This window comes from Medicago sativa, chromosome 3 (assembly GCF_051527215.1).
Source record: "Medicago sativa cultivar Bolivia chromosome 3, Bolivia_mono, whole genome shotgun sequence".
Taxonomy (NCBI): domain Eukaryota; kingdom Viridiplantae; phylum Streptophyta; class Magnoliopsida; order Fabales; family Fabaceae; genus Medicago; species Medicago sativa.
Genome location: NC_140751.1, coordinates 13,662,498 through 13,676,925, shown reverse-complemented (window position 1 = coordinate 13,676,925; position 14,428 = coordinate 13,662,498). Strand labels below are relative to the sequence as shown.

Sequence of the window (14,428 nt, the reverse complement as noted above, 5' to 3'; positions counted from 1 at the left end):
GTTATTATTGGTTAATTAGCATGGCCAGGAAAGTGAATAACACAAAAACATGGAATTATGAGTAAATGTGATTGGCCAAAGAAGTTGAAACAAAAGAAATAGAGACAACAAGTGGAGGGCGCAGGAATTAATAAGCAATTGGGCTTTTGACCAAATTTGTTTAGTGTTGACCAAGAATGAAAAACTTGTGTTACACTTAGGTCACTTGGATTAGGAAAAAAAACGGCAGAGAACAAGATAAAAAGGGAACCAGCATTCACGTTTTATTGGGAAAAAGAATTGCAGCCAAGGTATTCACGTTTTTGGAGAAAGAAGGAATTAGCCACGCATCACGAAACGGCTGGGAAAAGGCACATGGAAAAAGAACATCAACAGTAGCGATCGAGAGCCGACAACAACGGAACTTTATCGGTTTATCTTCTTTACTATGTTGTTTATTCCTTTAATCATATTTACCTAATTTCCTTTGATTAGGTTTGAGATATTTTAATTTGAGTTGTTTGAACCATATGATTGTATAAACTCTTTTCAATACAATTATAATCCTAGTTTTATTCAGAATTGTTTGCTCTTAATGCTTTTTGTGTACTGATCACATATAAACTGAATTCAAATATCAATTGACTACTGACCCTAGCTATTGAATTGGATCTAATAATTCTGGTTAATCTAACGGGTCAGTCTAGGGATAGATGATTGTCAGGTTATGACATAAAAATTAACGTTCATAAAGCCTTCAACGGTTACGAACTCACCTAAGGGATTAGGGTGTTGTAGCTTTAGAAGTGTGTTCTGAGTCAAGTGATTGATCAAAACTATTTTCTTAATTTGTCGTGAGTCTAGGAGAATAATTGTAGAGACTAGGTGCAATTTACCAAACAGCGATAATTAATTGATTCGAAAGACCTGATCACTTTTTATCTCTATATTTTCCAAAACATTTATTTTTATTTTTATTTACTATTGAACACAATCAAATATATGTTCTACATACCCGCTATTTGTTAAATCATTTAATTTAACGCTTTTGCTGAGTAGAAATTGAAACAGTCCTTGTGAATACGAACTTATAAATTTTATTACTTCGATATATTTTTAGTACACTTGCTAAAAGTCTATCAATAATAAACAACATTTTTGTGGTTATCATTTATCTTTTGTGATTTTCCCTCTTTCAGCCATCAAAGGATATACAATTTTTTAAATTCATTAAAAATATAATGAAATCTTATGATCAGTAAATTTTTTAATCTTTCTTTTTACTAAGTATGTTGAAGGGACAACCACGACACATTGATATACATTTAGATTCTAATCTTTTAAAAGGGTTTTTTACAACTTAACAAGGGCTATTTAAAAATATATAAATTATGTAAGTAGACGTCGAGCTTTGGGGGAAAATATAAAGTGATTAAACCATTTGTTAAATATAAAGTGGGAAAATATGTCCCCGTGAGCTTAGCTCAGTTGGTAAGTGTAATATCTCGCCTGACAGTATCAGAATATTACCAGTCGACCGTGTCAGAGGATTATGTTATGGAAAGAAAATTTGGCGGAAGTAATTATCATGAGATGTCAGCTTAATACGGATAAAGTATCAGTGTCGTATTTAACACGTTTAAGGCAAGGGCATAATGGTAATCTCACGGAAAAAGGATATTTATATGTTTTTTGTCAAGATATTTTCATTATTCCTATCCTTTTCTCTCTCTAAGTTGGGAAAGCAATTCTCTCTTCCTTCTTTCTTCTTCTCCACGCCCTCTCCCTCACTTCTCTCCACCAAACCTTTCCAAAACTTCTTTCTTCCATGGCAAGCCTTGAGATTATGTTTCCTCTTGATCTTTAAAGCATGTGGAAGCTTGTATTTGGTTTGATTTCTCTTTTCTCCTCTCAAGAAAAGATCCAAAAGTCTAGGGTTTGGATTGGAACAAGAAGCTAGGGTTTATGTTTGTTGTTTTGGAACTCTTGTTGATCTTACTACATGGAATTGGAGGGTTAAGCAAGAAACAACTTGAGTTGAGTTCATCTTGAAGTCAAGAGTTAGGGTTTAGTTCATGGTAAGATGGAAGATAATTCAAGCTAGGTTTTCTTCATGGTCAAGAATCATGGTGCTCAGATTGCAAGAGAGAGCAACAAGATGGAATGGTTTAAGTCAAAGAAGCAAGTGATCAAGAGCTAGGGTTTGGGCTTGTTTGAGCTTGGAACTTGGAGATGTCACAAGAATATTGTTTAGGTGAGTTCCTTAGATAGTTTACCACCCTTGGTTTATGTGTTTCTCTCTTGTAAGATAATTATGTTAACTTTAGGGTTTTAAGTATTAGTTTAGTTACCCCTTTTCTTGCCATGCTTCCAATACTTGCAAATACTTGCCATAAACATGTTTTACAGGTTTCCTATGACCACTAGAGTCATATTGTGCATAGAGACACTTGGTTTTGAGGCTTTTGGGTCAAAAACACCATTCTTACAAGTGCTGGACTGTCATAACTCGCCACAGCTAGCAGGTAGCTCGCTAGGCGAGCTAGAAGTCAGAACTGGGGGTGCTGCTCGCCTCCAACTCGCCACAGCGAATAGCAACTCACCATGGCGAGCAGGATCACTGGCCTTGCGAGTAGACAGTGTGACAGCACACTGTTTGCTCGATTCAGGCGGGGTTGGCACGCTCTGGTTCAGTTTTCTTCGAGTATTCTTTTATGAAAGTAAACCCCTCAAACCAAGGTCCTATTTTGATAATCTTTAGCAAAGTTTTCTTGAGAAAGTGGCAAGTACATAGCATAGATATCAAAGCATGGAAAATGAGAGAATAGTACCATAAGAATCGGGTAGCAAGTCAATCTTTTAAGGAAAGGGAAGAAACTAGAGCCTCAGTATAGTTATCAAGAACTAGATAGTTAAGCATAGATTTATTTTAAGCTAATATGTGGATGATTAAATAATATATACACGAAGAAAATAAGCAAGCATTAAGTTACCTCTAGTGGGATCGTTTAAAGATCCGAGGTAAAAGAGATAGCATGAATAGGTTTAACCTTCATACATGCATAAGACTAAGAATTAAATGATCAAGACCATTAAGAAAGTAAAGGTGTCGTGTCTTTTGTATTCCTTCCAAGGTTGGATATAAAAGGTTCTCAAAGGGGAACGGGGTGAGCCGTAAGGGACCCGCACGTCACTAAGGGAGTCCGGTACGCCCTTGCAAGGCATTTTACCGGGAGTAAAGGATTAACTTCCGGGGTTACTCCACCCGGGACTAATCCGTAAAATGAAATCAGATAATCATTGCTTGTTCGACGCTAACATAATGCATGAATGAATTTGACTATGCATAATTATTAGACAAGTTTATGTTATGCCATAGAGCCTTGATGTAGGTCGTCAAGAATAGTAAGATAGCAAGAATCACCTTTTGTGATAAGATAAGATATGTTGTTAGATGCAACATAATTAAGTACGTAGAAGCAAGTAAAGAAAGATATGCCGAAGACGATCTTAGGTTTCCCCTAATCATCTGGTTTAGAAGTGTGCCATGATTATGTTAGGTTTAGGCCTCGATACATAGAGTGTTTCTTGGCATTGCGGTTTTAGATTCCCCTTAACCTCCATGACACGTATAAGAAGAGAAACCTATAACAAGTTAAGATGAGACTAAGACGGCCCTAGTATGCACGACCGTCCAAGTAAGCAAGACCTCACACACGTATAATCAATCGACAGGTTGTATTGTAGACACGTGGTGACCGTAGGTTTCCCCCGTGGTTGCCTATAGCCTAGGATTAGGTGGAACTCACTGAGACATTATGTCTCATCCCAATCCTTATTTGTTTCAGATATCAGGATGGATTAGCAACTAGTAGCCGGTTGGATGTTTCGACAAGTGTTCGTTCGAACCAGCTGCAGCATGATATAGATGTTCAAGGATACATTTATCATATTTTAGAAAAGTTGAGTTGTAATCTTATTGTACGAACGCATTTGTTGTATAAGACTTTCATTCGAAGTTGTAATATTGTAATTGTTTAATGTATCTAGTACTAAACTACGCACATGCTAGACTTTCTAGATACGTCTAGTATGGGTGTTACAGTAAAGACATTGCATAAGTGGGAAAATATGGCTGCAATTCTCAAGTTTGTTTGTGTTCTGATTATATTTCTCTCCTCATTTATTGTTTCAAAAAGTTTTAATGGTAACAGCACGCCTTCTTTTTTTTCTTTTATCTTTTTAAATTTCCTTCTTTATTTCTAACAAAGTAATTTCATCTCAATTTAGCTACATTATTTTATTCTCTTTTTTCATTGAAGTGGGTGGTAAAGATAAATGCTTTAGAGATTCTGATTGTCCAAAACTTATGTGCCCATCTAATAAGGCTGTGAAGTGTATCAATCGTATCTGCAAGTGTCGTAGACCGGAGTTGCAAGTACAACTTAATCCCAAGTGATTTTGTATTTAGTGAAAGAACCAAGAGAGTACACAAGTCTTTAGAATATTACATAATCTATCATTTATTTATTTTGCTGGCATCCAATAATTGAATTTTTATCGTTCTAATTTTAAGAACCTTGTAGTAATGATAAATGTGTATATTTATATTTTAATTACTTCTAGCCATTGTTTCACTCTCATTATTTATTTTATAAATAAATGTATTGATGCATCTGTAAGTGATGAATTTTCCTTATATGCTATGAAGTTATGATTGTATACACATTTATTTGATTTAGTGATTACATTAACTATTGATATCATTATTATTTTTGTGCTATTTTATCTATCCTTTAAAATTAATAATATTTTCATGTGATTATTTTGGAGAATAATATTTTATTTATAATTGAATAAAATAAAGAGAAGAGAAGAAAGTAGGTGTGAGTGTGCTTGGATTAGTATTTCGATAACAAAACGAGAAAGGAAAAAAAAAGGGGGTAGTGCCATGTGTTATATGACTTAGTCTCAAGGACTAAATCAACCATTCTCCTCCCACCTTCTACGTAAACCCAGCAAACTCCCTCCTAAAGAAATGGAACATTGGGATAAGATCATGAGGTATGCCAGCCAAGTAACCCACTCCATACCCAACCTCTCCTTAATTTCTATTAACTATTATATATACATCCATGTTGTGTCCATCCCAAACCAAAATTCGGTGCACATCTTGAACTCTCTTTTCTAAGACAATTCAGCCTACTGCATTCTAAAGAAATGGAACAAACTCATTTGAGTTCTCTCATCATACAGTTAAACGATTTACTCTTAAACTCCCTAAATGTTCATCCACGTGAAAGAGAGTAAAGAGAACTCTAATTTTCATACTTTTGCAAACAGAGAAACATCAGAAAGAACCCATAGCCAACACTATTACATGTCTTACCTTAATTTCCTACTCATCAAGTGACCTTCCTAAGGCTACGTTCACGCTACTTATGTGTGAAATCTTAAGATCGTTTGTTGTTTCGGTGAGAACCGCTACGTGGCTTAGAGCTTGGCTAGGAAGAAAAGTTCTTGAGGTAAAATTTTCCCCATCATTTGTCACTTGTTCCTCTTGTCACCACTTTATCTCTAATACTAGGGTTTCCTTTTTGAAGTTTTAAGTCGTTTCTCTCTTGCAAGCTCTTTTGTGGAGCTAGAAGCCTAGTTAGGATGTGTGCAACTAAAAGCCTCATTTAGGAATAAAGCATACAAGGGAAGGGCTTTTTCCCCATACGTCCATACTAAGTGCTAGGGATGTGTTATTAAATAGTGGTAGCAATTCTTGTCTTTTAAAAAGAAAAATAATTAAAATGTATTTTCATGGTAAAATTTAATCCTTTCTAAAAGTGATTATTCTTAATTATGTTTTATATTAAAGTTGTGTATGATAATGTAATGTGAATTGATATATTTTATATTATTATGCTTTATATGTTTTTGTGATGTTGGGAAAGAAATGTTACATTTTTTGATGAATTAAAGAAAAGAGAAAGATGAAAGCCTGAATTGTGAAATGATTGACTTTTGGTTTGTGTGCTTGATGATGCGTTAATATTTGACTGTATTTGTCTTAGTGGTGGGTTAATATCATATTTCTTTGTTGTGCCTAAGTGGCGGGATTTAGTCTTCATTTTCATGATCATGCATGGCATATGCATGTGTGGTGCCTTAGTGGCGGGTTATAATTATATTCTGTGGTGCCTTAGTGGCGGGCTGATATATATCCGGATCATGGATCATGTAGTATTTCAGAGCATGCATTTTACACATAATTGCATTGCGTTGGGTTCGTTATACATTTGTGTGTTGATAATTGATTAAACTATTATAATGCAAAGGAAACGTGTGTGAACTTTACCTAAAAGCATATGACTTACATGTATTTTTCTTATTTCTTTTTGATCGAGAAGTTTTAATATTATCTATGTTATGACACTGTTTCTTGTGTTTTGAGTATGAACCAATTTGGAAATTGACCCCTTACACTAACATTTTAGGTATCAAAGAAGGCATGGTGTATGATTTGGTGTTTTGCTTGGGGACGAAATTGGGTTTTCGATTGAATTGTAATTTTAAAAGTAATTTTGAAGGATATTTAGTTTAAGAATTTTAATTAAATTATGTTAAGAATTTATTATTGATTGGAAAAAAAAATAATAGCAGTGTTTTTCGAAAATGAAAATTAGTTAGGCATAATATCTTGGATCAAAATTTGGGGTTTTACATTATGGTATCAGAGCAATAATCATCGGACAAATATTTTTAAGATGGAACAATCTTGTATGACGTATGTTTTGATTGATGTGTGCGAATATTTTGATCCATGTGTGTTTGGCTTGATATCTTTTTTTTTTCTTATTAAATTGCTGCTATAACGTTACTTGTATTCATATATTAAAGTTGCATTGATTCTACGTTTTTGTGAACCATGGTTACTCTTGACTCTTGAGATGATGTTCTTTTGAGGTGGTTTGGTGCATGTTGGATTATTCTCTATTTTGATGGTTATGTTTTCGTGTAGTAGAGGTATAGGCTTGTTTTATTATAGATTAGCCATGCAACATCTTTGTTTGCTGCTTTTTCTAGAGACTATTAGGCCAATTTTTTTTTTTTCTAGTTTTGCTTGTATGATGGTTTTTGATCTTAGTCCCCTTTTTTTTTTTGTTTGCTTTTCCTTTTGGTTTGATACTTTTCTTGGCTTTAGTAAATAAACAAATGATTTATAATAAACCTAGTTTTTATTATAAAAAAAATGAATTTTATGAAATAATGGTTTTTGTGCTATGTAAAGAGAAACAATTACATTTAGAATAAAATTATCAACTGTACCGTATATTATGAAAAATATAAAGCAAGTAATATATTCAAAGGTTCACCTACATTGCTTCATTTTGTACTTGTTGTGTAAAGCTCTCATTATTTTCTAGCATGTGCTAAATCTGCAATTCTTTTTGACATAACATTTTTTATTATGATTGTTATTATTGATTAAGATGTTCAATTTGCTTAAGAGAACACTATTATCCAAATCTTTGGTCTTTGATTGCTAGATTCGCTGTTTTTGATGTTTGTTAGCAAGACTGAGATTAGGGATGTTGGAATTGCTTTGACTAATCTACTATATGCATAGAGTTGTAGTGATATTTTGCAATCTAATCATATCTTGTAATTGGCTTTTCTTTTAACACTATTCCACCTTGTTAAAAAAAATGTTTAATCTTGTAATTGGCTTTTCTTTTAACACTATTCCACCTTGTTAAAAAAAATGTTCATTTTTATTTATATTATATTTCTAGAATTTATAACCTTTGTGTTGAAATTTGGGGCCTAACTCATCCTTACAAAACTGGCTTGTAAGGTGAGGATTGCCTCCTCTATATAAACTCTTATCAAGAGTCTTATCTATCCGATGTGGGACTTGAGTTTTTCCCAATACACCCCCCTCACGTCCAGCACTCTTTGGGCTTGGTGCGTGAATCGGTAGGTGGCCCTTGAATTCGACAAGCTCTGATACCATGTTAGAAATTTGGGGCCTAACTCATCCTAACAAAACTGGCTTATGAGGTGAGGATTGCCCCCACTTATAAACACATTGTCAGGCCATCACCTACCCGATGTGGGACTCTTAACACACCCCTCACGACCAGCACTATTGGGCTTGGTTCGTAGACATAAATGGTGGGTGGCCCGATAGCGGAAACCTGATAGCAGGTGGCCCAATGGATCTTGGAGAGGCTTTGATACCATCTTAGAAATCATGGTTGGGCCTAACACAACCCCACAAAACCGGCTTGTGAGGTGAGGATTGCCCCCACTTATAAACAAATTGGCGGGTGGCCCGATAACACCCAACGGATAAGAGTCCAACCACGATTGTGTTAGGGCCCAACCACGATTTCTAATATGGTATCAAAGCCTCTTCACGATTCTTTGGGCCACCTGTTATCAGGTTTCCGTTGTCGGGCCACCCATCATTTATGTTCACACTTCAGATGTGTAATCTTGAGCGTGAGGTGGTGTGTTAAAAGTCCCACATCGGTTAGGAGTTGGCCTGACAATTTGTTTATAAGTGGGGCAATTCTCACCTCACAAGCCGGTTTTGTGGGGTTATGTTAGGTCCAACCACGATTTCTAAGAGCTCTTAAGAGTCCAACCACGATTTCTAAGATGGTATGAGAGCCTCTTCACGATTATGGGCCACCTGTTGTTAGGTTTCCGTTATCTGGCCACCCGTCATTTATGTTCACGCTTCAGATGTCTAATCCTGAGCGTGAGGGGGTGTGTAGTATAAGTGTATTAATACTACTGCAGAAATGATTTTATATTTTATGTAGTATATGTGATTTTATGTAGTATAAGTATATTAATACTACTGCAGAAATGATTTTTCACATCAGTGGGAAAGTATTTTTTTCACATCTGTTGCCAACCGATGTAAGGTGACATAATGTGGTAAGTCCACATCCTTTCACATCAGGTTTCGACTGATGTGAAATATTGATTTTCTACATCAGCTCCTCTTCCACTGTTGTAAAAGACGTACTTTAAAATTTAACAATAGAGTTTTCACATTTATACGATAGACACTGAAGTTAAATATGTATATTTCACATCAGTTTTCAAAACCACTTTAGTATAATAATTTTTTTTTGTGTTAATATTTTTTTTTAAATGGCTTATCAAATAAGCTTGACACCTGCTCTTTTCTTTCATATTAATAAAATGAAAACAAATTATGGATAATTTTAATGCCAAAAAAGAAGTTATATTATCTAATTGGAACTTACATAATCAATCTTTCCACGTCAATATTCAAATATATATAAAAGAGGCATATGAGTACAATATAGCTAGGAATATTCCAATAAAACATCTTTGGGCAGAAATTTCAAACAAAAAAAAATCCACAGCAGAATCATCATTGTAAATATAAGCTTCAGCTGCAAAAAGCATCTCATCTCATCTCAGTCATAAGCACCGGCAATATCTCATCTCAGCCACATCATAATCAATTTTCAGCTGCAAAAAACAAAATCAATTGAAAAAGTTATCTCAACTGCAGAAACGCACTTCACACACCAAAACCACCACGCATTAAGACATCTACAAGTCCGTTCAAAATTCTACCCTCTCTACAAATGTTAAATTCTGAGATTGGCTTTGAAACATACCATGTAAATCCTAAGGTTTATACAAGTCAAGAAAACAAGTTGCCCATTGGTTTCGCAAATCATATAAATCCTCTTCGGTTAATGTCGTTGGATCATTGAATACCTACAATGTGTAGGTTAATATAAGTAACTAATATTAGTAAGGATATGTTTAGTTGTGTAGGTTAATATAAGTAATTAATATTAATAAGGGTATGTTTAATCAAATTTGTAGAAACACATTGTTTGGAAGATTTTGTTCAGCAAACTGTAGAAATTCTATCACTCCATTATCAAACTCATCACTTAATCGATTAGCTCTCATCCAACTATGATCCATAATGACGCACTGAAAATGAACACACACTGAACTGAACTAAAGTTAGAAAGAACACGCACTTAAAGGATCACCATAACACTGAACTAAAGGATCACCATCTCCCCCATATCAACGTGATCACCCATTGACCAGGTAAGTAAGTTCTTTAATATCACACACTTGTATTTTATATCTCATGCTTTATACTATTTATTCTAAATACTCAGAAAACATGGTTCATTCTAAAGAGGAACGCCATTCAAATTACATTGCAGCATACTTTTTGTGAAAGGCAATCATCATTATCATGGACCAGATTTTAACTGATTTAATTATGAGTGATTATTCTTAATTATGTTTTATATTAAAGTTGTGTATGATAATGTGATGTGAATTGACATATTTTATATTATCATTATGCTCTGTATGTTTTTGTAATGTTGGAAAAGAAATGTTACATTTTTAGATGAATTAAAGAAAAGAGAAAGATGAAAACCTTAGTTGTGAAATGATTGACTTTTGGTTTGTGTGCTTGACGATGCATTAATAATATTTGACTGTAATTGCCTTAGTGGCGGGTTAATATCATATTTCTTTGTGGTGCCTAAGTGGCGGGATTTAGTCTTCATTTTCATTATCATGCATGGCATATGCATATGTGTGATGCCTTAGTGGCGTGTTATAATTATATTCTGTGGTGCCTTAGTGGCAGGCTGATATATCCAGATCATGTAGTATTTAAGAGCATACATTTTACACATAATTGCATTGCATTGGGTCAGTTATACATTTCTGTGTTGATAATTGATTAAACTATTATAATGCAAAGGAAATTGGTGTGAACTTTACCTTAAAGCATATGACTTAGATGTATTTTTCTTATTTCTTTTTGATCGAGAAGTTTTGATATTATCTATTTTATGACATTGTTTCTTGTGCTTTGAGTATGAACCAATTTGGATAAGGAAATTGACCCCTTACACTAACATTTTAGGTATCAAAGAATGAATGGTGTATGATTTGGTGTTTTGCTTGAAGTGCGTAGGGGGCGAAATTGGGTTTTCGATTGAATTGTAATTTTAAAAGTAATTTTGAAGGATATTAGTTTAAGAATTTTAATTAAATCAAGTTAAGAATTTTGTATAGATTTTGTTAAGAATTTATTATTGATTGAAAAAAAATAATAGCAGTGTTTTTCGAAAATGAAAATGAGTTAGGCGTAATGTCTTGGATCAAAATCCGGGGTGTTACACCCTCCTCCTTCCTAGCCCTTCCTCCATTCTCAAAACCACCCTTCCTATCAAAATGAGCCACTGTGGCAAACATCCGAAACTCTCAAAAGAAAACATTGTTCAATGCTTTATTTAATTTCATAACATCCAGTACCTTACCCAAACATGCAAAACCAAACACCTAAACTTTAACATTTCTTCTTCTCAACACAAAAACATCCACCAGAATTTCACATACCTCTAAGCTCTTTCTTAATTCAATATACTGTAAATTTGCTAGAATGTTTGTGAAATAGAAAGACAACATCACTTGTTTCATGATCACACCGTTAATTGATATGTGTCTGCTCTCGGCTGCCGTGCACACGTCTGCTGGCATGCACACGTGAAATACGACATCTGACCTCTTTCCTAGAATTTGGTCGTCCCCTCTCCATCTGAATGTGATCGTGTTTTACCGTCACAACCTCGCATGAAATCCCCGCACATGTACTGATGTCGCGATCTTGCTCATAGTCGTTACTGAAATTAAGCTAAATAGTTGTTTTATTTTTTAAATAGTTTATTTTTATTTTTGAGGGAAAAATTTAAATGGTGATCTTTTATATGGTCAAGTAGTCTTTTAATGTGAATAAGTGGGGTCTCGGGGTTCAAGTGCATAGTCTCTGCCAACTGAGATATGCTCACGTGACAACAAATTAATTTTAATATTGATGAAATACGCATAATATATAATATATTAATATGTATTTAATAAAAACTTCCCCAAAAAGAAATGTATTTAATAAAAACTTAATGATTAAAAGATCAAGAAAATCACATATTATCTCAAAAGGCAATGAATAAGTTAATTAAATGTCTGCAAAGGATTTGTACCAAAAGGCAATCTGCTAGAACTATTAATTAATTATTTCTTGAGTATATGTCCATGGGTAAGAGAAAACGATGTATTCCCAATTGGTTCACTTGTGCCGATATTTCCTCTTTTTAAAGATTCACTTAAAAAATCACTTAGCAAATTTGTGACTGAGTTTTCTTTGATTTTTAATGATTTTTTTTCCGACTGTTCAATTATCTTTTTCCAGATTATACACGTTGTCAAATATATGTAACTTTCCTTAAAACTAAAACAGAGAACTAAATAGAGCAGGGACTAACAGAATCAACAAATTCCCATAAATTGGTACAGAACTTTCTACATTAAAAGGTGAAAATGTAACAAAAATATGCTACAAACACTTAATAAGCCTAAAAGAACAATGATAAAATTCTAGGATTAAAACGATTGTTGGAGAATTCTTGTTGAGCAACACATGCAACCTTAAAATAATCTGGACTTGAAAATTTGCTAAAAACATCCATGCTTCCATCTCTACAAGTTTCATTGCACAATTTCATCATAACCTTAGCACAAGACCTTAACTTCTTCTCTGAGTACCTTGTGCAGATCTTCAAAGCCTTGCTCCAAAACGGGTACCTTTTAAGAACAATTCTTGCACAATACACAGCAGAAGCAGCAATTATAGAAGGTTTATAGTCACATGCAATTGGATAATGCGTCAAACTGAGTTCAGAAAAGAACATAACCATATTCTCCATGATCTTGTCCTCGTCGGATAAAAGACACGCCTTAATGTTTCTGACAAGAAATACATAAGGCGTTGGAACTGTTAAAACCCAATCAAGCTTTTGCAGAATAACATGCTCTATATCACGTATTTCATCTGAAGTGCAAGAATATTGTGTTATGTATTCCAACTCATAAACACCAAGTTTACCTCTTTCTTCATACTTGGAAGCTAACAGCAACGAGGCGAGGCCGAGAAATTCAAATTTCTTCTTTGTTATTGCTTCAAAATTGGATTTGAAAAGAAACCGATCAAGAATGTTGACAGATAGATAAAGGGTTTCTGGTGCAAGTTCAAGACCATAGTGTGTGTCAATCAAAAAATCTACCACTTTTTTTCTCATTTCACAATCTACCTTACACCCTTTTGAGATGGTGTTAAACTGACACTCTTCAAGATGATGGAATTGGTAGAAATCATCTTCATAGCCACTCCAACTTAGTTTTTCTTCATCGTGGTTGTGATTTGTAGAGTGGTGAATACGGTAACAATATTCTTTAACAGCTACGGAATAAGAGCGAAAACAAAGCATCTTGATTATTGAGATTGAGAGAAAGAATAATAGTGCTGGAAGAAACATGAAAAAGAGAGAATAAGAATGATGTTTCTGGTGTTCAAAGGTGAACAAGCATGTGTATTTATAATAAAGTTTAGGGTTTTTTTTTTTTACCGTTGGTACTTGGTTGTGGTATTTTAGGAACCTTCCTCAAAGAGAATGATTGAACACATATACGGTGGCATTAAACTCTCAACTAAATATTCCGAAAAAGGGGACTGCTATGGTGCAGTTGTTTTTATGACTTTTCTGGAAAAGTCGCTTATGTGGCTTAATAGGAGAGTGCCACGTGGATGTCTTTTTAAATCGGTTATTCGGAAAAACGATTTTAAAAAGCTTTTGTTTTATATAAAAAATATTTTTTAATTTCTTTTTTATTTTTATTTTCATGTTTATCCCTTAGGATTGTGTTTCCGGCTCTGATACCAGGTTTGGAGTGGGGTTTTCAGCGGAATTTTTTCGAACTTCATTTAACATTTGTTCGATTTTAGTTAATCCTTGAAAAGGTTTTAAGAGTGTTTTAGCTCTTTGTTTTTGTATCTGAGTAAGATTTTCTAAATCTTCTGTATCTCTTAATAGATCTTCAATATATTCTATATGATATATAACAAATTCTCTAGAATTGTAAAGAGTTTGTTTAAAAACAATTCTTTCATAATATAATTCTATTTCAAAGACTATGTCTTCTAGCCTTTTCTTGAAGAGTCTTAATTCTGTTATAAGATCTAGTCCAGGCATATCTTAATTGTTGATTCTCCAGCGGAGGTTTTCTTGTTCTAGCATTTGATCAGTTTTTATTTGTTTTAACATTTTTTCGATTTTTTCTAAACCTTGAAAGGGTTCTAAAAGTCTTTTTGCTTTTTCTTGCTGAATACTTGTAAGAGTATTTGAATCTTCTATTTCTTCTAATAAATTAGAAATATAACCTACATGGTAGATTATTAAATCTTGTGAAGCAAAAAGAATTTGTTTTAATATAATTCTTGTATTTTGATAATTTATTTCAGAAATTATTTCTTCTAGTCTTTGCTTATAGAGTTGTAACTCTGTTTTTAGATTTAATCCAGGCATTATAG

The 14,428-nt window shown here is 33.8% G+C and overlaps 1 protein-coding gene and 1 long non-coding RNA gene across 2 annotated transcripts; one reads left to right on the top strand and one right to left on the bottom strand.

Annotated features, from left to right (window-relative positions):
• The first annotated feature begins 5,159 nt into the window (after positions 1–5,159).
• LOC146935913 (uncharacterized) lies at positions 5,160–6,624 on the top strand. The gene is made up of 2 exons (XR_015030396.1): positions 5,160–5,504; positions 6,465–6,624. It is a non-coding gene; the product is annotated as an uncharacterized LOC146935913 (long non-coding RNA).
• A 5,705-nt stretch (positions 6,625–12,329) lies between these two features.
• Positions 12,330–13,328, bottom strand: LOC146935912 (G2/mitotic-specific cyclin S13-7-like). Its single transcript, XM_085749118.1, has one exon. The coding sequence runs from the start codon at positions 13,326–13,328 to the stop codon at positions 12,417–12,419; it is 912 nt and encodes a 303-aa protein (XP_085605244.1). The 3' UTR covers positions 12,330–12,416.
• Between the last annotated feature and the right edge of the window lie 1,100 nt (positions 13,329–14,428).